We start from the raw sequence: 20,452 nt of genomic DNA, 5'->3' as shown, positions 1-20,452 counted from the left end.
AATTGCGCGTTTCAAGCTGATCTCTATTGTGTTGTGTTTTTTTAATATGCTTTTAAAGGATCTATAACTTAGAATTTAGCAAGAAGTGGAAGAACATGAAGGGGGAAGTATGTGAAGTGTGTTGGCACTTAAAAAGAGTATTGGGTGGGCAGGGTCAGTGCGGTTTGTGTCTACAAAAGTATAAACTGGATGTGGACAAAACCCCAATCGTTCATGACTACATCTCCATCTTTGAGAAAACAGGACCTGAATCTAGACTAAAACCAGCTTTCTTTGCAGAAATTAGCAGAAGGAAAAAAAAAAGCTGAAATTATTTTCTTAAACCAGAACCAAAAGTAAAGTGAAATTGCACAAAATTATGGACTGCACAATTCTGACTTCAGCATACACTTCCATGTAATGTACAACAGGTAAAAGTGCTGTTGGAGGATATCTTTAATTTTTTTTAACTTAAATTTCTTTTTGTTAAGTTGTAAAGTTTTAACTCTGAGAGGAATCCTGAGGAGTCCATTTCTTATTACGGATACTAACAGAGACACTAAATTATTATCTTTTAACGTTAAGCACCTGTCTTGGATTGAGGAACAAATGTGCAAAAAGTAAAGAAGAACTGGAAAATAAATACATCTGACAGAGGCTGGATTGATTTATTGTTATATTTATTAGTAATTAAAGTAAAAGAAAATAACTTTACATGTAGTGAATGTGCGTTAAGTCAGACTTTGGATTTCAGCAGCATGCAAGCACAAATTCCCCCCCCCCCCCTTTTTTTTTTCACTCATCAGTAAACAAATGTGACAGGAAAAAAAAACATTTTGGTGCATTACAGCTTAAGTTACCACAGTTCACTTGTTAAAACCCTTAATTACATTGCAGTTACGATTCCTGGTCTTGGCAGAACAGAACATAGAGTGAATGTAAATAGGAAAACGTTTTTCCATACAAATAGTACTGAGAAACAAATTTTCTGTGGTGTGTACACTGTATGTAATTTCATTCTAATGCACAAATTCAGTTTCCCGATTCCTCCATGATGTGCAGCTTAACATGTAAAGTTAATTGTGTTTTTTGAATACATTAAGTAGATTGTGCATCTTAAACCCTGAGATCTGGAGTCTTAAGACTTCCTGTTGCCTGTTGTAGATGTTTAATATAGCAGCTTGTTATTTTCAGCACTGCTTTTCTTGATCAGGAAGGGGTACAATGTAGAAATCATTAGCTGTTAGCTCCTGATGCAGAGTTATGTATTTAGCAGCTTTCTTTGTCTGTGGGATCACAAATTTCTCTGTAAATTCACTTTTACTCATTTGCCGTTTTCCTTGTGCAGTCAGTATGCTGTTAATGAATGCCAGTGCGTATGTGTAGCAGTTGTGGTTGTGTTCTTCATACCTAGGAAAAATACACTGGTAGTAAGAGCTAGCACTAATCCATTAAGTACTGTGCATGGAGGAGTATTTTACTGAGTGAAATGAAGCATGTGCTCTCCAAGAACTACTGCCGCTTTCTTTTAATGCTGGTGTTTAAACACGTTCTATGTATTGCAAGTTGCACTTTCCAGCCAGGAGTACTAGAAACTGTGAGCATAAAACAAAGAAAAAAAAAAAAAAGGAAAAGAAAAAAGCAAGAGGGCTACAGATCTTACAATAATGAGTTCGTATTTTTTCATACTTACTTGGCTTTTACCTTGTTAACCTGTGCTCTTGATGTATTGTTACTCTGTTATCTTGAAAACTTCTTCCTGCAGCAGTGTTAATTGTGCCACTATGTGGGCTTCCCCCAGTGTGGCATGAACTTGGAAGGTTACTTCAAATTAAGTGATTTCTGTCCCTAGTATGTTGATACGGTTGCTATAGAGTGTGCTAGTCAAACTCCCATTGGCAACAATTTGTGCCGTTGTGCAAGGACAGAAATACCCAGTAGGAGTAGCAGCCATTTAAAATGTTTGTGCCCTTTTTATCTTTTTTCCCCTGCTACCCTACCCTATGAGCATGTGGCCTTTACCTGTTCACGGTCAGACTGTTTCTTGGGTTCTCCCAAATGTTTCATGTTGGCCACTAACAACTTCAGTAATTTATTCCATTCCCTCACTCACATAGTGCAGTTTTTTCCACTGGTCCTGTATTGTGGATAACTGGCTAGCTGGAAAGGGTCACATAGACATAGTCCAGCTGGCTGGACAAAAATGCACATCGCTCTCAGCTTATCTGAAGTAAAGCAAAATACACTGTCTTTGGCTGTTCTTGTTACACAATAACAGGAAGATTTCGGTGGGAAAAGCATGTTGCAGGTGGGAACAGAAAACTACAGAAGAGAAACTAGGGGCGGGCTTGGTATTTAGGCAACTAACCAATAATGAGCTTAACTTTTGTAATATGTATGAGCTAATTATAACAAGGCATAAAAGGTGACTTGTAAGGTACAATAAATGAAGTCTGCTGCTCACTCATATTGAGTGACTGTGTCTTCCCGCCGTCGTGACACTGTATAACTGTCTTTAATACAGAGCTGCCTAATCCTCAAGCTTCTTCCCTAATTGCCTCAGCCTGTGTCATTTTTCCCTTGTTCTTCCTAGCCCTGTGACTCATTCCTTGCCTTGTACTGTTGGTGCCTCAGTGGTCTCCGTTGCCACAGGGAATCTTCTGTGAGGCTTGCCTGTCACCCCTGGGAATTTACAAGGTGTCTGTGCAAGGTCTGAGGACTGTGGGTATGAAAAGCAACCCTGAGCCCAGGTCAGGACAGCTGTTTTCTTCAAAGCTCTTCTGGCGTTTGTTAAGGGTAACGGAGTGACCTATGAGCTCCCACTTAGTAAGCAAGCAATTTGCCACAGTGTACTTGCTTTACCAAAATAACTGTTAAAGAAAAATAACTGAGTAACTTCAGGAGTGGCCACCATTGTTGTGCACTACAAAACATCTGGAAACAAAACAGTGTTGGGTTCACCAGCTCAGGGCTCAGTCCACAGACACAAATCCTGTTAGCTTTATGAGTTCCATAAACATTTAAAAACTCTTTTCCTAGGTCAAATTCTTTCATCTCCTGGTGCTAGGGTGATAATAAATTATTTCTGAAATTTTATCAAGCAGCACATAAAGAACTGCTGAAAAATGCTTTTGGTTTGATGGTTGTTTTTTTCCTCTTATATGACATCTGCATTCATTACCTTAAATCCTTCATGGACCTGCGCTCAGACGGGCTGTCGCTGGGCAGTTACAGAGGGACAGCTCAGGCACTGGCTGTTTTGGGGGGAGCAGGCTGCTTTGTCACCAGCCCGCTTGGTGATGTGGCAGTGCACGGTTTAGCTGGGCTTCGTAACTTGTAACACTGTCATCGGGCACGAACTTCAAGGAAAGCTACAAACAACTGAACATTCTTGCTGGAACATACTGGTTTAATGCAAAATATGTGGAAGCCTTTCTGTATTGAACTGTCCAAAGCAATGTTACGGATCAGCTGGAAATGAGCCTGACCATGTTTCCCATTTCTGATCACTGACAACTGGATGCAAGGTCTGGGCAAGAATCCCATCAATGTAGTCAGCTTTTAAATGCAAATACACCTAAAACTGCTGAAACCTTGAAGAAATAATGACGGAATCATGCCTGGACTTTTCTACACAGCAGCACTCCATGTTTCACTGAACTGTTGTCTTTTCATGCTAAATTCTTTTGTTGCTGAAGAAAACTTCCCTAGAACGATCTCTTTATTTTAGAGCTTTTACATTCTAGCAGATGAGTTCATTACTGACAGCTTAAAAACACTCTCTCTGTTTAGCAGGGCCAGTAGGTTTCCTGACAGCCTGACGGCGTTGCTTGCGCTGGATTGTTAGGCCTGTGTGTTCTGAAGGAGCAAGGCTCTGAATGAACCGCAGCCTCTCAGGGTCCAAAACAGAACAGCCTGATTTATCATCCCAGACTAAAAACTCTATTGCATCCAGCTTTCAAACCACCTACCTGTGAGGAAGCCAGGTCTCTCCCTCAGAAAATTCCTCTAGGAGCTTATCCCACTGCTGAAGAAGCCCAAACATGTCTGGCTGTACCAGTGGGATGCTGATGCACTGTTCCCATCCAGTTTCAGCTCTGTGAATGCCCTCATCGTCGTAATTATACACCACGCCTGAAAATAGAGCAGCAGATTGTCAGGTGCCGCTGGAGAATCAGATCCATGGCGGAGGGGGGGGGGCGTGTGTTTTAAGTAATGAAAGCTGCTACTAGTTTTCCATACTGGCATTTCTTAGGCTGGCTGTAGTCACTTCCTTTCAGTGGCTACAGGTAGAAAAATGCGGTCCTTTCATCAAACACCTGCTCTGCTTCTGCAGGGCAAGCTCGGGTGGCTTTTGATGATGAAAGCAAGGACAACCAGGCAGCTTTTCTAACACACACACCCCCCCCCAGTTAGACCAGCTTCACAGTAAACGAACACATAAAGTGTGATTTTTGCAGGGTGGGCTTACTCTAGGAGAGCCTGGTATGTTTTTGGAGGTTTTTTTAGGAGGCTTTTTAAAATTTTGTTTAATTAGGGGGAGTTTTAGAATTAGCAAAAAACGTAAGTGGAGATTTCCTGCGTATCTGTAAAGCTTTTTACTTCCCTGCGCGGGGAGCACTAGGCACCCGGCGGCTCCGCTCCGGCCTCAGCTGGCGGCGGCGGGGCCGGTCCCGCTGCTCCCGCGGGTTCCCGGGCCGGGCAGCGGGACCGGGCCGAGCCGCGGGGCCTGCAGGCGCTCCGTACCGTGAGTGCTGGTCACCCCCACGTGCAGGTCCGCCCGCCCGTCGTACCCCCTGGAAGAAAGGCAGCGGCGTCGGCGGCGGGCCCGGCGGGCACCCCCGCTGCAGGCACGGCGGGCGCCGGGTGCCGGCCCAGCAGCGCGCAGCCCGGGGGCGGCCCGCGGGCCCTACCCGAGGAAGGTGCCGGCGGCGGGCCGCAGGAGGAAGGCGCAGCGCTGGCGGTGGCCCTGGCGGAAGGGGCTGGGCAGGCGGACGGGGGCGGCGGGCAGCCCGGCGCCGCGCAGGGGGCGGCCGCAGGCGGGGCAGCGCGGCGGCGCCCGGCGGCAGAAGATGTCGGCCCCGCAGTGCCGCACCCGCAGGATGGCGGCCTCCGCCATGGCGCCGCGCCGCCGCCCGCCTCCCCGTGGTCCGCCTGCGCGGCGCTCTAGCCCGCCCCGGCGCGCTCTGTGGCGCGGCGCTGAATAGTGCCCGGGCGGGCCCCGCCCCCGGCCCGCGGCGGAGCGGAACCGGGCAGGCGGGGCGGCGCGGCCCGGAGCCGGGCCAGGATGAGCACGAAGCAGGTGACCTGCAGGTGAGCGCTGCCGCCGCCCGGCCCCGCCGAGCTGCCCGCGGCCTGCCTGGGGCCTGCCCGCGGCCTGCCTGGGGCCTGCCCGCGGCCTGCTCGGCGCCTGGCCGGGGCCTGCCTGCGGCCTGCGAGGACAAGGCGGTGGAGGCCTCCCAGGCTGGGCCCCGGTGTAGGCCCCGGCGGCGGCAGCGCCCTCTCCTGCGCTGGGGCAGCCCGGGCCGGGCGGCGGCGGGGGCCCCGGTGGCGGAGCGGGCAGGGCCCATTCCCCCCCCCCCGGCTCCGCACGGACCTCTGACCGTTGCTGCTTCCCCCAGGTACTACCTCCAGGGCGTGTGTCGGGAGGGCAGCAAGTGCCTGTTCTCGCACGATTTATCGACGAGCAGATCGTCCACCATCTGCAAGTACTACCAGAAGGGACAGTGTGCCTACGGGGCGCGGTGCAGGTAAACGCCGGGTGCTTTGTGGAACAGCCGGTTCGGAAGAGCCGGGCATCGCAATCACATGCAGACTGCTTTAAACCCCAGGGAATCTGAGCTCAAGATAAGATGGTAAAGGGAACGAAATAAGATAGTAAATATGGGCTTTTTCTCCCAGCACCGAAACCAGCTTATGGGTCCGGTGTTATAGTTCTGCTCAATTTTGGTTGGCTTCAGCAGTTATTTTACTCTGTAGTGATTAAACCATAGGTTTCATGTATGTTTTTTATCCCATTCTTACTGTAGTAAGACCTATTAAATGCAAAAACGGAGCCTGCAACTTCATGGGAAGTAGCGTTGGGCAGCATGGTTTGCGTTCCCTATTACCGGCCCTCCCGAGGGACCTTGTAGCCTCCTTCGTGCAGAACCTGCTGCACAGTTTCAAGGACTTTCAGTTCTGTCTCAGTCGCTCCCCTGGGTTTGGTGGGAAAGCTGAACAGTATCATGCCTTGCCCTGAAGACTGATGGGTAAAACTGCTGGAGAAACGCTGCAGTAAATACCGTGTGTTACTTAATGTTCCGTTCCATCGGGGATGTGCCACAGGGGCAGCTCCTTTGTGCAGGAATTCTGGTCACAGCTGGGAGACCTGTTTGTGCCTTCGCATGACAGCAGCGTGGCAGTGATTGCAATGGCTTGGTTGTATTTCCTTTCCTTCCCTTAGCTCGTGCTACCAAGCTCGGCTCAGGCGATGGAACGTTAGTGTTTTCCGTAGCTTCCATTAGCTGCTCGCACTGGATCAGTAGTGGGTGATGTTGGCAGCCATGTCACTCACGGGGCCCACGTCATATCCTGACTGGACCCTAAAGGTGGCTGCAGCGCCTGTTGCTGTTTCACTCCAGCAGTTTTGCTGGAGCTGGAGGCACTCGATGCACGCAAGCGGTTTATGTGTATGGCAGGTCCCTGGGCACGTGCAGGTCCTGAGTACAGGACCAGAAACCGAGACAGAGAATGTTTTCGTTCCCATCAGAAATGCTCTACCTTTGGGTATGTCCATGGCTTTACTGGAGCAGCCTCTTTGCCGCACTGATCGCTTCTCCTCTGCGGCTGGAATATGTTCCATCGCTTTGCTGGATGTTTCGAGTCCTTTCCTATCCTGTTTGCAAATACTGCATCTTCTGGGGTGTGGGAGCATAAAGTCTAAGTGTTGCTGCTTGCAGGGGAAAGCGAAGCTCACAAAATGTCACTCCTTCCTGCACAGCGTTTTGATGTTGCTTTTTTGAGAAATGCCAGCGAACCTGTTTGTGTGAGGGGGTGACGAGGATCTAATTTATGTGTGCATGACTAATGTTCTTTCAGCTATGCTGTGTGTCTCTGGAGAAGAAAACACAGGTGTGCTTTCAGAGGCATCCATTTTTTGAGACTGAGAAGCCTTTAGGTCTGGCTTTGAAAGAGACTGAGCAAGTTCAGTCAACTTGTCAGAACAATCCTTTAAAAAAAAAAGTAGCTATTCAGTTTTGGTTTGTTTAAGTATTCATCGGGGCGGTGTCCTGCCACTGTGCCAAGTTTAGCCTCTGTAACACTTGTTCCATCTTTTTTTCCTTTCGCAGGTATGATCACACCCGACTTCCTGCGTCGGGGGGTGCAGCGGCCCCAGCGCCGCCTCCGCTCCCGTCGGCAGCACTGCACAACCCTCGCCATCCTGCCGAGCACAGCGCGCCGGGCGTCAGGAGCAAACTGCATGAGGCTGGCAGGCGGGAGAAGAAAACGCTGGTGCTCAGGGACAGAAGTGAGTGGGAGCGGTGCTGTGCTCGTCCTCCTTGATGCTTGACAGGAGTTAGGTAGTTTTTCTCCTTTTATTGCTTGAGTTTCCTGGACAGCTGGAGAGGTGTGGTCAGACTTTCTCCCGATGAGGCCTCGTTCCTCAAGAGGCTTGGGCCTGTCAGTACCTGGTAATGGCCGTGTCCAGCCGACTGACTTTTAGCCTGGTGTTCCCCAAAAGATGGGGTTTGGTTTGGGGGATTTTTGGGGGTGGGGTTTTTTTTTATTATTTTGATTTAGGGTTTTTTGGTTAAAATATCTCTGCCCGTCAGATCTTTTTTGGTACGTGTCGCTCTCAACCTGAGGGCGTTTAAAATGCTAAGAAACCTGGTTGCTTTCTGCCGGGCTGCCTGGCACGGATTGTGCCAGCCCTTAGGAACACGGGATGGAGACATCCGTCCACACCTGACGGGCAGGGCAGAGGAGCCGAGCCCCGCTGCCACCTGCAAGCTGTCCCCACCTGTTCTCGCAGTCACATTGAACGGGCCAGTTGCCCTCCTGTGTACCAGAGGACTTTTTAGCCTATTTGTAAATGGAAAACAGCTCACGAAATTTTTAAATGGAACTTTTTGCTTGGTAATTTGTGACAAGCCTTGTGGTTTGCGAGCAAAAGAGGCTTAGAGGAAACTTTAAAAAAGTCCCAAACCAATAACTGGCAATCATTGGAAAGAAGGTCTATGGAGCTTCTTGAGTGGGTTTTGTGCAGTGTCTTGTGTGGTTCATACCGTGTCCTTGTTTTCTAAGATCTGTGTGGCCTGAATGAAGAAAAGCAGAAACCCAGCACCGCAGGCGATGTGGTGTGTTGCAGTGACCAAAACGATAATCCGGAAATGAAGCCCCATTCGTATTTGGAAGCTATTTGCAGCGGATTGGAAGACCCGGTAGCTGGAAGCTCCTGTGCGGATGGAGAGCAGCTGTGTCCTTATGCTGCAGCGGGAGCGTGCCACTTCGGAGATCGCTGCCTTTACCTCCACGGAGATGTGTGTGAGATCTGTGGATTGCAAGTACTTCACCCTTTCGACCAAGAACAGAGGAAGGCTCACGAGATGGTAATATTAACATGAAAATGGTGTAGATTCGCTTGGCTCGGTGCAAGATTTGGTTTGTTTGCGCTAAAATCTAAGGATGTGTTTTGTAGAAGAGCCTGTTGTTCCAAAGAGCTTTTGTTTTGCTGGTTTTCTAGCTATAAAATTATCCTAAGAGGTCTGTTCAAGCATCGGGGGCTTAATTGGTAACAGTGATGCAGAGCACCTTTTACAGCAACTTCTTTTTTTCCCATTTCATCCTTATCAGAAACTTGCCTGCAGCCTTCTCCCAGACCACCCTAAAGTGCTGGGAAAATGTCTTTTGTAACTTACACGACACCTCGGTGGTACGTTATGTACAGTGGAGGAGAGAAACTGTGGGCTGCTGCAGGCTTGTGAGAGCCTTGTCAGTCTGCTGAGTCACCTCTTCAGATGTTCTTCGTGGTGGTGGCTGATTTGAGGGCAGTGTCACGTAGGGACAGATGGAGCGGAGTACAGAGGGTTTGGAGCTGGACTTGAAGTGGGGTGGCTGGAGGGACTCGATGAGGAATTGGTCGGGTGAAGATGGGCTTAAGGGGCTGCTCTTTTCCCTGCCCGGCTACCAGTCCTCAGGGCTGAGGAGGAGAAAGACCAGCAGCATTAGCAGTTACTGAATTACAAGTCCCTTCAGAGTCTGAAGTAAAATCCAAGGGGTTAAAAACCTCAGGTTCTGGGCAGTCAGTGTATACTTGCAACAGGTGCTGCTGTAGGAGCTCTCCCCTCTGCTGAGAGCTCGTTGGTACCTGGCAGGGTGTCTGTCACCGCGGCCGCTGGGTGCTCAGCTCCGGCAGCAGAGGTGTGTGCTGGGTGAGAAGGTGTGCTAGTCGAAATGCTGCTTCTGATGTGGAATTACTGTGTGTCCTTTTTATTTTTTAATTATTATTGTTGTTATTGTTATTATTGTTATTCTGAAATTTATTTTAATTGTCAAGTCCGGGGACCTTTGACAAGTAAAACTATGCAGGTGTAACCACCAGCTCACCTTGTAGGGCTGTGAGAGTGTAAATTGGTTATTGACTGTCGCTGCTGGGATACTGTGAGCAGAAGTGATGTAGGGAAGCCTGGATAAGAGGCTTATCCCTTAGCTGGGGTATCTGGTGAGTGAGTGTGGCCTTAATGATAAGCAGAGTAACATTTTGAGTGTGGCCCCCATTCCGGGTCCTGAATTAGATGGTTTGTGGGGGTCTTTGACACATCTCCTTGCGCAATACCTGTTCCGTGACAGAGATACAGAAAGAGGTACAGGGAAGTGCTTGCGCGCCCTTACTCCTGATACCCTGAAGCTGCAGAGAACACCGGAAGGGCTTGAATACGTGATTGAACGTAGTGTTCTTAAATTATGATGATGAAGGTAGGAGTGATGCTCTTAATGAGTGTACTTGGGTTTTCCTGTAATAGATTCTTTCCATAGACGGTTGTTTTACAAGGAGCGGGCTGCTACGTGGGCTGCAGTAACCGGTGATGTCTCTCCTGTGACAGATGTGCATGGCGACCTTTGAGCATGACATGGAGAAGGCCTTTGCCTTTCAGGCAAGTCAGAACAAAGTGTGCAGTATCTGCATGGAAGTGGTGTACGAGAAACCGTCAGCCTCTGAGCGGAGGTTTGGGATCCTTTCCAACTGCAATCACACGTACTGCTTGTCTTGCATCCGGCAGTGGAGGTGTGCCAAGCAGTTCGAGAATCAAATCATAAAGTAAGTTGATGTTAGCCAGAGCCTCTTCTCTGGGGCCTGTGTCAGTGAGATAGCCTCGCTGGGGTGCTTTGACTCGATACAGAAATAAACCCGGTGGTAAGGGATTCTGAAGCTGTAAATATTAACATAGCAATTAGTAAGACCTGAGCTCAGAAAATCCTGGTCCCAGGTGCTGGCAAATTCCAGGATCTTGTTATGTGGCCACGAGAACTACCTTCAAGACCACTAGGATGCGTCGGGTAACCTTTGGTAACCGTTTACTTACGTGCTGTGGTCCTGTACGGGCCCTTGGTGGCTTAGCCCTCTCTCGCTGCGTTGACGGTGGGGCAGCGTGTGCACACGTGGGCTCTGGAACTGCTGAGACCTGGTTAACCAGCGCCCTTCGCCGTACCCTGCGTGCAAAACCCCTCCCTCCTTATTCTTGCCATGTATGTGCTCAGTTACTGGATGTTTCTCTAAATTACAGCTTACTTAAGCTAGATGTCCCACTAATCACACATTTATCTGTATCTGAGTAAACACCTTCATCGTCGAGCTCTATAAATAATGTATCCCAAACATTCTCAGATGAGAGAATGAAAAACATCCAATTAGGGCAATTTCCTTTTTTTGAGCATCTCTTTGAAAACTCTCTCAAGTTACAAGCACACCGAGGAAAAGGTGGGAAATATTTTCAGTATTCTGCCAAAATAGGTTGTTCTGGACAACTTTGATCATAGATGTCACTGAAGTGAACGTTAGCTCATTAGGACATAACCTGTGCTGGAGTCAAGCTTTTGTTGGCCAGGTGCTGTTGCCCGCAGTAGGGACTGGGAAGGAGTTGTTGGGGTTTTTGTGTTGTGGTTTTTTGTGGGGGTTTGGGGAGTTTGGTTTTTGGGGTGGTTTTTTGTTTGTTGTTTTTTTTTTAAGAAACAGTGCCCTGGACTCTGCTTTGGGTTTGGGTTAAGTACTGCTACAAGTTCTTCAAACATGGTTTTTTACACTTCTCCATAATGGTGAACATACTGGTCCTTGCAAAGTTAACCTAAAGGAGGGACTTGGCTTAGTCATGGAAGCGCTGCCTGCTGGGAGACGGGGTGTTCTGTGGGACTTGTGGGACCGTGGTAACAGCCTTTCCTGGGCTTGCTGAGGGACTGAAGTTGCGTATTTGGTTCTTGTAGTTCCTTGCGTAGAAATCCATCGTGTAAAACCATGAAGCGCACAGCTCGTCGCTGCTGGTAGCAGTCAGATCACATCTCAAAGGCTCGGGGACCTTCCTCTGTCCCTTCTCAGCTGGTCTGGCTTTCTGCTGCGTGGGAGCCGCGGTGTCCCACAATCATTACGGTTTATTTCTCTGTATTTGGATTAGCAAATGCAGTTTAGTTCTGCATACAGAGGAGACACCCATTCCTTTTGGTCAAGTCTAGAAGCAAACACAAGGTAGCGTGGGCCCTGGCTGCACTGAGTGGGTTATTTCGATCAAAACTAATAACAAGCACGCACGTGTGTGCCGTGCTGACGTGTGAAAAGGTGTCTGCTGCTTCCGTGTGACAAACCATCTCCCTTTCCCTTGGGAGACTGCAGATTTACTGAGGAGTGTCACTCTTGGAAAGTAACGGAGCGTTGCTGTTTGGTTTTGCTCCGTTAAGGTCCTGCCCGGAATGCCGTGTGATATCCGAGTTTGTCATTCCCAGTGCGTACTGGGTGGAAGACCAGGAGAAGAAGAACGAGCTGATCGAAGCATTTAAGCAGGGAGTGGGGTAAGTTTGGTAACAAACTACAAACACTGTTTACGTTGTCCTTAAGATAGATGTGCTAAGACTTAGTCTAAGTGCCTGTATTTTGAAGCTTTCTTAATTACAAACCAATCTACAGAAAACTTTTAATCTCCGTTAACGCATTTATTTAACTTTGTGACTGCCACGAAAGGGTCTGTCATGTAACTCTAGATCAGAAACTCTGCGTGCTCACTGTGCTCTGAAACGCCGAAGCTGTTTCAGTTCACTTGCCAAAATTGGCTTGTCGATCCCTTGGACGTAGTTGCCTGGAAGGTTGTCGCTTACTGAGGAAAACAAGTAGGGAAGGGAGATGTCGTGCTCTTGAAATACGGGATAAAAATTCCACCGGGTTTTTGTAATGTCTGCTGGAAATGGAACCCACTGCCTGAGCGCGTGCCTTTTGTTGACGCAGCGAGGACGTGCCTGGTGCTGGGGGCGCTGGGAGAGGGCTGCTGAGGGGCAGGGTTCCAGCAGCTTTGCAGAGCTGCGCTTGCCTGGAATGTGTCGGGGCTGCGCAGCCGGCACGTCAGGAAGGCAGCGGTACTTACCTCCTCGCTCGCCCTTCTGAAGGCATCCGCGGAGCTGTGCCTGCCCCGAGCCGGTGGTCGCGATTTTCCTGAAGGCTGTGCAGCTTCATCCCGTGGTGTGCACCACCCTTGACGCACGGCCTTCGGAGTACGGAAAAAAACCCAGGCCTTGCCGAAATCCGTACAGAGCTGTTGCTGCTCAGGAAGGTTGTAAGTCTCTGAAGTCCTGCTACAACGCAGCAGAATGGCTGAAAGCGGCCCTGCGCCATTAAACGTTTAATCCAGCATCTGGGCTTGTTTTACCTTATAGTCAGGCAAAATACTGGAGGAAAATCAGTCGTTTTTAACTGAGGCTCATCAGACACAGTTTGTTTTCAATGCCCTGCGGCTGGTTTATTTTAATCCGTAAGGGCTTTGAATTGAGGGTGGTAAGTTGCGTTGGGAAGCCCCAGCTCTGCAGTTTTTAGCTGGCCGTGCTGTCAGCAAGGTGAGCGTCTGTGTGACTGCAGCCGCAGTGCCAGGTGGCGTTGGAAGTCGGGTTTGGCCCCTGCCAACCTGTCCTGTAGAAGAAAATAGAAAAAGGGGTTTTGCGTAAGCGCTCAGCTAAGACTAATGCTTTGTGTTGTAGATGAAAACATCTTTTGTACAGAAATTCTATGGATAGATCTCTTGGCAGTCACTTTAACTTGAGGATTTAGTATTCCGTGGAATGAAAAAATGCTACTAAAGTGGAGTCTAAGCGAAGAGCAGGGGGTCACGCCACCACAAATCCATTCAATTTACATGCCAGCGCAGGACGAAAATAAATTTCAGACCTACAACCTGGAGGTCACAGACTACTTGAGCTCCAAACCAAGACAAATTCATCCTGCTTTTAATGCACCGCCTCCTTCGGGGATTTCAGGTGTTTGGGGTGTTTTTGTTATGTTGACATTTCCTTCTCCATTTAATTGCTATTAGATGGACTGTAGCAATGTCTTGGGAACCAGTTTCATCACTATTTGCATATTGAGTTTACGAGTCCAGTTGCATTGTGCAGCCTCTTCAGCAGTTTCTCACTGGAGAACAGTCCCCCAGGCCCCGCGTGCCGCTGCGCTGCCCCTGTAAGGAACACCTTTCCAAAACTTGCTGCGTAGCTTGCGCAGCTTGGTTGAACAACAGAGCAGATGGGAACGTACGTTAACAAAGTGTGCTCATAGGGCTTCCAGAGGAGATGACGGGAGGAACTGTTCCGTAAAAAGGTAGTGGTGGAAAGTACAGGAGAGTTGTGCCGCTAGAAAAATAGCAACAAATTTTTTCATGGTGGTGAAGATGCACGTGTAGGATCGATGACGTTCTTTGAGCATCCTTCACTTTCCATGTCTTAAGGTAGTTGAATTTTTTTTCTTCTTATAATGCTGTTCCTTTATGTACTTCTTTTTTCACTTCTAGTAATCTTTCCATCTATTTTGAGGGCTGTCAGGTAGGGAACGGGAGACCCAACCCGGGGCGTACTGGCAGCACCGGTACTTTGCATCACTGACCGAGGACGAGTTAAGCTGTGGAGAGTGAACTCTATCTACTTCCTTTCCTGGCTGAAGGCAATAACTCTCTCTTCTAATTAAATCAGGAAAAAGCCCTGCAAGTATTTTGAACAAGGGAAAGGAACTTGCCCGTTCGGAGGGAAGTGTCTTTACCTTCATGCGTATCCGGATGGGACACGAGCTGAACCTGAAAAACCAAGGAAACAGCTCAGCTCTGAGGGGACCGTGCGGGTAAGGGAATACTCCAGTCAAGTGTAATTAAAACCATGTTTTGAATGTACCTTACACTGCTTAAATACGTTTCATGCCATGCAGGGTCTCGGAGAAGTGAAGGAAGCACCCCCGCAACTTTCCTTGAGGGAAAGGTTTGTTATTAGGGAAGGAGAAGGCACCTTTTACTGAAGAGCAAAAATTTATTATAATAGTTTTAGTTTTTCAGCCAGTCTTTCTCATGGCAAACCTTTCTTCAAAGGAATTTTGCTGATCCAGCTTTCACCTACAGTATTAAAAACTGATCTCTCTTGCCTGCACGTCGCCGGCAGTAAGACCAGCTACCAAGTTTAAAGCTTTCTTGAAAACTGGCTGTGGCGGCGCCTTCATCGCGTGCCCGCAGCGCGTTCCTGCCGGCTAGGTTGCCCGCACCGTAATGGTGACCGAGTGGCCACCGCTTCGAATTGAACAGCACGTGCTGCTGAGCGGCAGCACACCCTAGCGCGAACCCAGCTTCCGAATCTCGGCTTCTCACCGACTTACTTCTTAACGAGGCAGCGAGGCTCGGTAAGGGCAGGCATTGCGACTGCACGGTGACGAGTACTGGTTCGTGCTCAGCCAGCTTTCCTTCTATTCCAGTTCTTCAATTCCGTGCGCCTGTGGGACTTTATTGAAGACAGAGAAAGTAGGACTGTGAGCAGCACAGACGACGAAGTGACAGAACTCGGAGAACTTTTCATGCACCTTTCTGGGGCCGAGGAGGATTCTGCTACTTCTCAGTAAAGAGAACGGAAGGTGCTTTCGTCTATAGCAATCTAGAGCTATTTATTTAGCGATGCTTTACACTTTCTACAGCACCGTTCGAATGAATGTGCCCTGTGGTTTACTTGTGCAGTCCTGGTAAAGTTTTCAGATAGTTTTTTGTATGGCAAAAAAAAAAAAAAAAAAACCCAACTAAAATATATTTAAAGAATGAAATCGATTGCATGGAAAAATCCCTTACTCCCGAGAGGGTTTCCTCCCTCTTTGGCCTAACGTAAGCTGTCTTGTGAGCTGAGTGGTAGTGTAAATACAGCTCCTCTCTTAACATTTAAAGCTGAAGCTGTTAAAAACTGTCGCTAAATCTATTTTGGGTGCTCCCCCCTCCCTCCCAAATCAACTCAATGTATATCTACAAAACCCCACTGGGAAGTGTGGTCAGTGTAGCTTTTTCTTCCTTAAAAAGGAGATTTACAAACTAATACGTCACACCTCAAAGCAGTACCTAGAGTTCAGGATAGAGTTTACTGTATTCTTACAGTGAGTTTGTTTCAGTAGTGGGGCCGGGACACTGCCTGGCTCTCAAGGACTCTGCCCGTTACGCTCCTACCCTTGTTTTAAAATACTAAGTGTGTGTAGTGGTAGGAAGTGTCTCTTAGCACACCTGTTGTAAAGCAAATAGAACTCTAATACGTTCAGGCAGAGCAACACTGGAGTCACAACTTACAGCGAAATTAAACTTAGAGCATGAATTGGATTTTGGAAACTGTGTCATGACAGTAAGTAGCTACTTTTAGTCACTGCAACAGTTGTAGTTACGTTTTTGTTCAATTTAAATCGAGGAAACCCTTGATGCAGGTTAAAAGAAGTAGCCAAGATTAAATGCAGTAACTAAAAGTTTTCTGATCTCCTTACGGCAGTGATCTTACAGTTTGCAACTGTGCAACCTCGGTAATTTCAGTTACAAAATAACCCATTAGTTTAACAGCCGCTTTCCTGAAGTTCATGGTGTGGCTGACGGGTACCTGGGCTCTGCCATCTGCACCTTCTGAGGCGGTAACGGGGTCTTGGAACAGCCTCACCCCCAGCCGCAGCAGAAGTTCAAACGTTTCCCATGAAGTGACAGGTAGGGGGGCTGCCCGACGGGGGGGTCCTGCCCCGGTGCTGCCCCCCACCACCCCTTTGCCTTTTCCAGATGAAGGACAGCAATGTGAAAGGCCCAGCAGGCGCCGGGTCTTAAGGCACACCTCTTCTGCGTTAATGGAATTATTACTGAATTTTATTTTTGTTAAAAATTCAGTTCATGTTTATATTGCAAAAGCAGGTTTCAATTTGATGGTGAAAACCGGTTCAAGGAGTTAATTCTGCCATCTGTCCTTTGTATGAACTTTGCAAGTGAAACTGAAAATTCAGCAAGGACGCAGCTGAAGCGGCTGCTGCGTAATAGAGCATGGAAACACCCGAGTACAGGCAGTTTTCTCCAGCACATTCAGCATACGGCCCCAAAGTAAGAAGAGGGCCAATGCAGCCGAGGGCTAAAGGTAAGAGGGCTTGCCCTTGAAAGGTTGCTTATCTTAACGACTCGAGCATTTCAGAGGGCTTGATTGTTGAGGGGACAAATGGCATTTCAGAGGGCTTGATTGTTGAGGGGACAAATGGCGTTGTGAAGCAGAGTGTGTGAAACCCTTAGGGCAGCGTGGCACACGGGGCGCCGCTCTGAGGGGCAGAACTGGGGTCTGGGTCACTGCCATAAAGCAAAACAGCAGAAACCGTAACCTGGATTCATAAATGGCACCAGTTAGTGGGGGGGCTTATCGTTCTGCTTCAGTGGTTGGTTTGCATTTCCGGGTCAAAACTGAGGCTGAGAAACCTTCTGGAGGGAAACATTTCATTTCTGTAAGGGTGCCAGCAGAAGAGGGAGAAACTCCTCCCATCTCTGCTGGCCAGGTTCCCTCAAACTGAGCGTGCGGGTTTTGCTCTCTCTTCTGACCTAGGAAATGTAACTTCTCCACAATCAAGTCCCCCTGAAGTTAATGTTTAACGATGCTTACTGCAGCGTCAGGCCTTAGGCTGGCAGTATCTACAACCACTTGCTTGTCTGCTTCTTTTTAAAACTGGCCTATGAAGGCACCAGTGAAGGTCTTACTCTGTTAAGTCATTTTAGTGCAATTCTTCATCACTAATTACAGAGGTGAAGCAAAATGAAAGTATCACCAAGAGCGTACTCTCCAAGAAGAATGCTCAAGAGGAGGTGCCCCGGCATACCTGAGGCTGCCCTGAGCCTCCCCACGGCAGCTTGTTTCTAGCAGGTCTTGCACAGATTTCTTTTTGCAGAAAGAAATATTTTCAGTAACAAAATACACCAAAAAGTGTCAATGAAGAGGACGTTTTTACCTTAAACAAGACATTCCTGATTTGCTTTGCCCCAAGACGACATTAACAGTAGTCTGAAATTAAAAGGATAGCTTGTTTTTCATAGCTACCTAGAGACTATAACTTAAGAGCAATCAGACTTTGAAACTCAGACCTTTTAAATTCTTCACTTAGCAGCTTTCATCTAATTTGACATTAAGTGCTGGTCAAAATAAGCCTAATCATCAAAAATATTTTTATTTTCCAAGAGACACGTAACCCATTTTAAAATCAGGAGTTAACGGTTTCTTTTTGGAAATTACAGCTAAAGTAAACGCTTTTTTTACCGTTTCTCCTTTCCCCTCTCTCCCCCCAAACTTATTAAAATAGAAGTAAAATGACAGATAAATTACATTTAGAGAGGGTTGCAGTTAAAATACCAGGAATATTATTACAAATCACACAGAACTATACAGAACAGTTTCCTTCAACCCTCAACTTACTTTTTAGCAAGCAAGTTTTATGGTCACGCTCAATTATCACTTAAGGATTGATATTTCACCCATGTTATGAGATATTCTGAGGACGGTGTAGATATTATTCTTTAAGTATGTGGCTGGCTTATGTACTACAAGTTCCTCTCTTCCCTTCCATGGGTGTTTTGCCTGCTGGAAATAAGCAGCCCGAACAGCCATTCGGGCGTCACAGGCAGTTAGGAGCTGCCCATGTACGCTGTCAGAATTCACAGCACAAGTATTTTGCCTAATAAATTTTCAGCAGCTGTTTAGATTGAGACAAGAGTGACTACAGCTGTCTTGTCTCTTCACTCATTGGACCTCAGCGGTGTATTCAGAGAGGAGCCCCATAATGACCTGTATGCCCAAGGACAGACACAAAAGCCCAAGCTTCCATTCCAGCAATGGAAACCTGGCTTCCATTCTTTCCCTAATAAAGATCCTTAAACAGAATGCTATTCCAAAAAATAAATTCTTAGATTAAACCACCTGGGTTTTGTCATCTGTTAAGTTCAGCCAAGGCAAAATACTCAATTCTAGCCAAGTAAACAACAGGTTCACAGAAAATGTAATGCTGCTCAAAAATGGTGTATTCAAATACCTACACTGATGTACCATCCAGTCGGCTTAGCAAGTAGACGCTGCTGAAAGGTTATCGCAGTAGAATAAAAATGATCTTGTAATGGAAATGATTGGAAACCTATCGGCTGTCGTATCAAGTGTGTTTTTACTTGAACTGCTATTACTTATCCCAGTAACTTTTAAAACATTATTCAGAATGTAATTTTCTGAGGTTTTCAAATCTAGATGTACATGTCAGAACTATGGATTACTACATTAAATGATGACATTGAATCTTAAACCTAAAATTTAATTTATTTTATTAAAATAAGATAATCAGAGGAACCTTGGCTTACAATAAATGCATTTTCTCAGGAGCAATAAAAACAAAATTAAAACCCAAATCAGCAAGAAAAACTGTATATGCTCAGTTTCCTCTTGATAGTGCATCTCTTGGACGACAGCTTCAGATGGGATGGAGACTACGCTCATTTGCAGAAGTATACGGGTAATGTTAATTAGCCTTTTCTCAGCCACAAAAGCCTGTCTTTCTGCACTTACCACCTCATTGGGCTGCAAGAAACAAGTCAATAGTACCAAAGTAAGCTGCTGAAGTTACTGAGGATGACCATAGCGAGCCTGGCTAGCTTCCTTCTCTGAGCAGTACAATTCAGAACAGATTCCATTCTTTTGCAAGAGTTTTTCTTCTATGTGCAAAACTATTGCAAAACTATTTTGTGTTGAATTAGCATTTTAACTTATTTCATTGGCTTGATGAAAGCTCTTCGGCAGGAGCTGATTTCCAGAAAGTTTTTTCCTCTTCCCTCAGCCTTGTTTGCGGATACCCATTTCAGGCAAAACTCCCCACCCCACCCCGAAGTGGCGTATGGCGTGGGGCAATCACCGAGCACCATGATGCATCACCTTTCCTCAAACGCCGAGGCAAGCCATCCTCGCTGTAAAAAATACCAATTTATCAACAGATTCAAATCAATCCAGAAACACGGCCAAAGAAACATCCATCGCTTCTGTGTATGGGAAAAATAAGGCTCAAGTGCATCTATTAAAAAAATAGTAATAGATCTCTTGATTTGTAGTCTGGTAACTGTCCCAGTAAAAGAAACTGTAGAAAAAGGCGATGTGGAGCTGTGTCCCTGCAGGACAGAACTGCAGAAATCCTTAGCAGCTTGTTCTTAAAACTGGGATGCAGATAATCCTGCTGGCACTGATCCTGTACACTGAGGCAATTAAAAGCACAACTTCTGTTACTTCTGTTCCTTCCCCATCACTGGAGAGATCACGGGAAGGGGAGCACGGTCCTAAAACACGGGTAGTCTCGTGGATGTTAACGTGCATGAATTTATGTCCTCTGTGTGGGCGGCACGATGCAGAGATGGTTCAGAAGCGCTCCGGTTGATTTTGGGTAAAGAATGTTGCAACAACTCAATGGACGACAGTATCTGAGGAAGACAGGTAAAGTTAAAAGAAGGCTTGTTAGACCAGCAGCTCTTTTAAGTCTTAAACCTTCATTTGTTATGGCTTTAAGAATATCTTTAACAGCAACAGTATACTGTGTGGAGGCCCTGAAAACACACTCTAGGAACACTCCTGTTCCAATAATCCAGCTCTGCCATACAGTCTCATCGCTGTGAGGGGTCTCGCTGAGTTTCAGAGGATGGGAGGGTACTTGTCAGTAATTAAAAGACATTATGATCAATTAACAAGCATCTATGCGAATCTCCAGCAGGGTAACAGGGAATTAATTGCATCTTCTGCCTAACAGTCTGTTCACAAAATGACGTTTAAGAACTTTTTAAACAACAAGTTACGCTTGATTGTAACAGGAAGAAGTTATTTTTGCATAATCTGCTGATATTTAATTCCACCTATTTAAAGAGTATAAGAAAGTACCTTCGTCATCCTCACAGTGACAGGAAAAGGTAAAGTATCCCTGGTAAAAATACCAAAG

At 47.0% G+C, this 20,452-nt stretch overlaps 3 protein-coding genes across 8 annotated transcripts in view; 1 reads left to right on the top strand and 2 right to left on the bottom strand.

The window, feature by feature from the left end:
• Positions 1-642: 642 nt before the first annotated feature.
• Positions 643-5,238, bottom strand: MKRN2OS (MKRN2 opposite strand). 3 transcript variants are annotated; one of them, XM_055806048.1, is made up of 4 exons: positions 4,893-5,238; positions 4,726-4,775; positions 3,951-4,113; positions 643-1,389 (listed from the first exon to the last, which is right to left on the bottom strand). In XM_055806048.1, exons 1-4 carry the CDS (start codon positions 5,096-5,098, stop codon positions 1,170-1,172), a joined length of 639 nt encoding a protein of 212 aa, XP_055662023.1. In that variant the 5' UTR covers positions 5,099-5,238; the 3' UTR covers positions 643-1,169. The 3 variants fall into 3 exon arrangements, with proteins under 3 accessions (XP_055662023.1, XP_055662026.1, XP_055662024.1); XM_055806051.1 differs by having other exon boundaries at positions 4,742-4,775; positions 4,893-5,205; XM_055806049.1 differs by lacking the exon at positions 4,893-5,238 and having other exon boundaries at positions 4,222-4,881.
• MKRN2 (makorin ring finger protein 2) lies at positions 5,154-18,784 on the top strand. Its single transcript, XM_055806047.1, has 8 exons — positions 5,154-5,292; positions 5,601-5,729; positions 7,311-7,489; positions 8,266-8,570; positions 10,065-10,279; positions 11,908-12,018; positions 14,173-14,317; positions 14,936-18,784. Exons 1-8 carry the CDS (start codon positions 5,267-5,269, stop codon positions 15,077-15,079), a joined length of 1,254 nt encoding a protein of 417 aa, XP_055662022.1. The 5' UTR covers positions 5,154-5,266; the 3' UTR covers positions 15,080-18,784.
• Positions 18,780-20,452, bottom strand: part of RAF1 (Raf-1 proto-oncogene, serine/threonine kinase) — a 44,183-nt gene continuing 42,510 nt past the window's right edge. For all 4 annotated transcript variants that reach the window (XM_013300697.3, XM_013300698.3, XM_005239321.3 and 1 more), the window contains one exon: positions 18,780-19,943. In XM_013300697.3, the coding sequence (XP_013156151.1) occupies positions 19,803-19,943 (141 nt within the window). In that variant the 3' untranslated portion in view covers positions 18,780-19,802. The remainder of the gene's footprint in view (positions 19,944-20,452) is intronic.

This window comes from Falco peregrinus, chromosome 5, assembly GCF_023634155.1.
Source record: "Falco peregrinus isolate bFalPer1 chromosome 5, bFalPer1.pri, whole genome shotgun sequence".
Lineage (NCBI taxonomy): Eukaryota > Metazoa > Chordata > Aves > Falconiformes > Falconidae > Falco > Falco peregrinus.
This window is presented reverse-complemented; position numbering and strand designations above follow the sequence as displayed.

Bases quoted from the DNA above. Each gene is read 5' to 3' on its own strand.
- MKRN2OS (XM_055806048.1), bottom strand. From the start codon at position 5,098: ATGGCGGAGGCCGCCATCCTGCGGGTGCGGCACTGCGGGGCCGACATC. The intron at 4,776-4,892 runs GTAGGGCCCGCG...CCTTTCTTCCAG, and splicing joins GCCGCCGGCACCTTCCTCGG to GGGGTACGACGGGCGGGCGG. The intron at 1,390-3,950 runs GTAGGTGGTTTG...TATTTTTCCTAG, and splicing joins GAGACCTGGCTTCCTCACAG to GTATGAAGAACACAACCACA.
- MKRN2 (XM_055806047.1), top strand. From the start codon at position 5,267: ATGAGCACGAAGCAGGTGACCTGCAG. The intron at 5,730-7,310 runs GTAAACGCCGGG...TTCCTTTCGCAG, and splicing joins GCCTACGGGGCGCGGTGCAG to GTATGATCACACCCGACTTC. The intron at 12,019-14,172 runs GTAAGTTTGGTA...TAATTAAATCAG, and splicing joins GCATTTAAGCAGGGAGTGGG to GAAAAAGCCCTGCAAGTATT.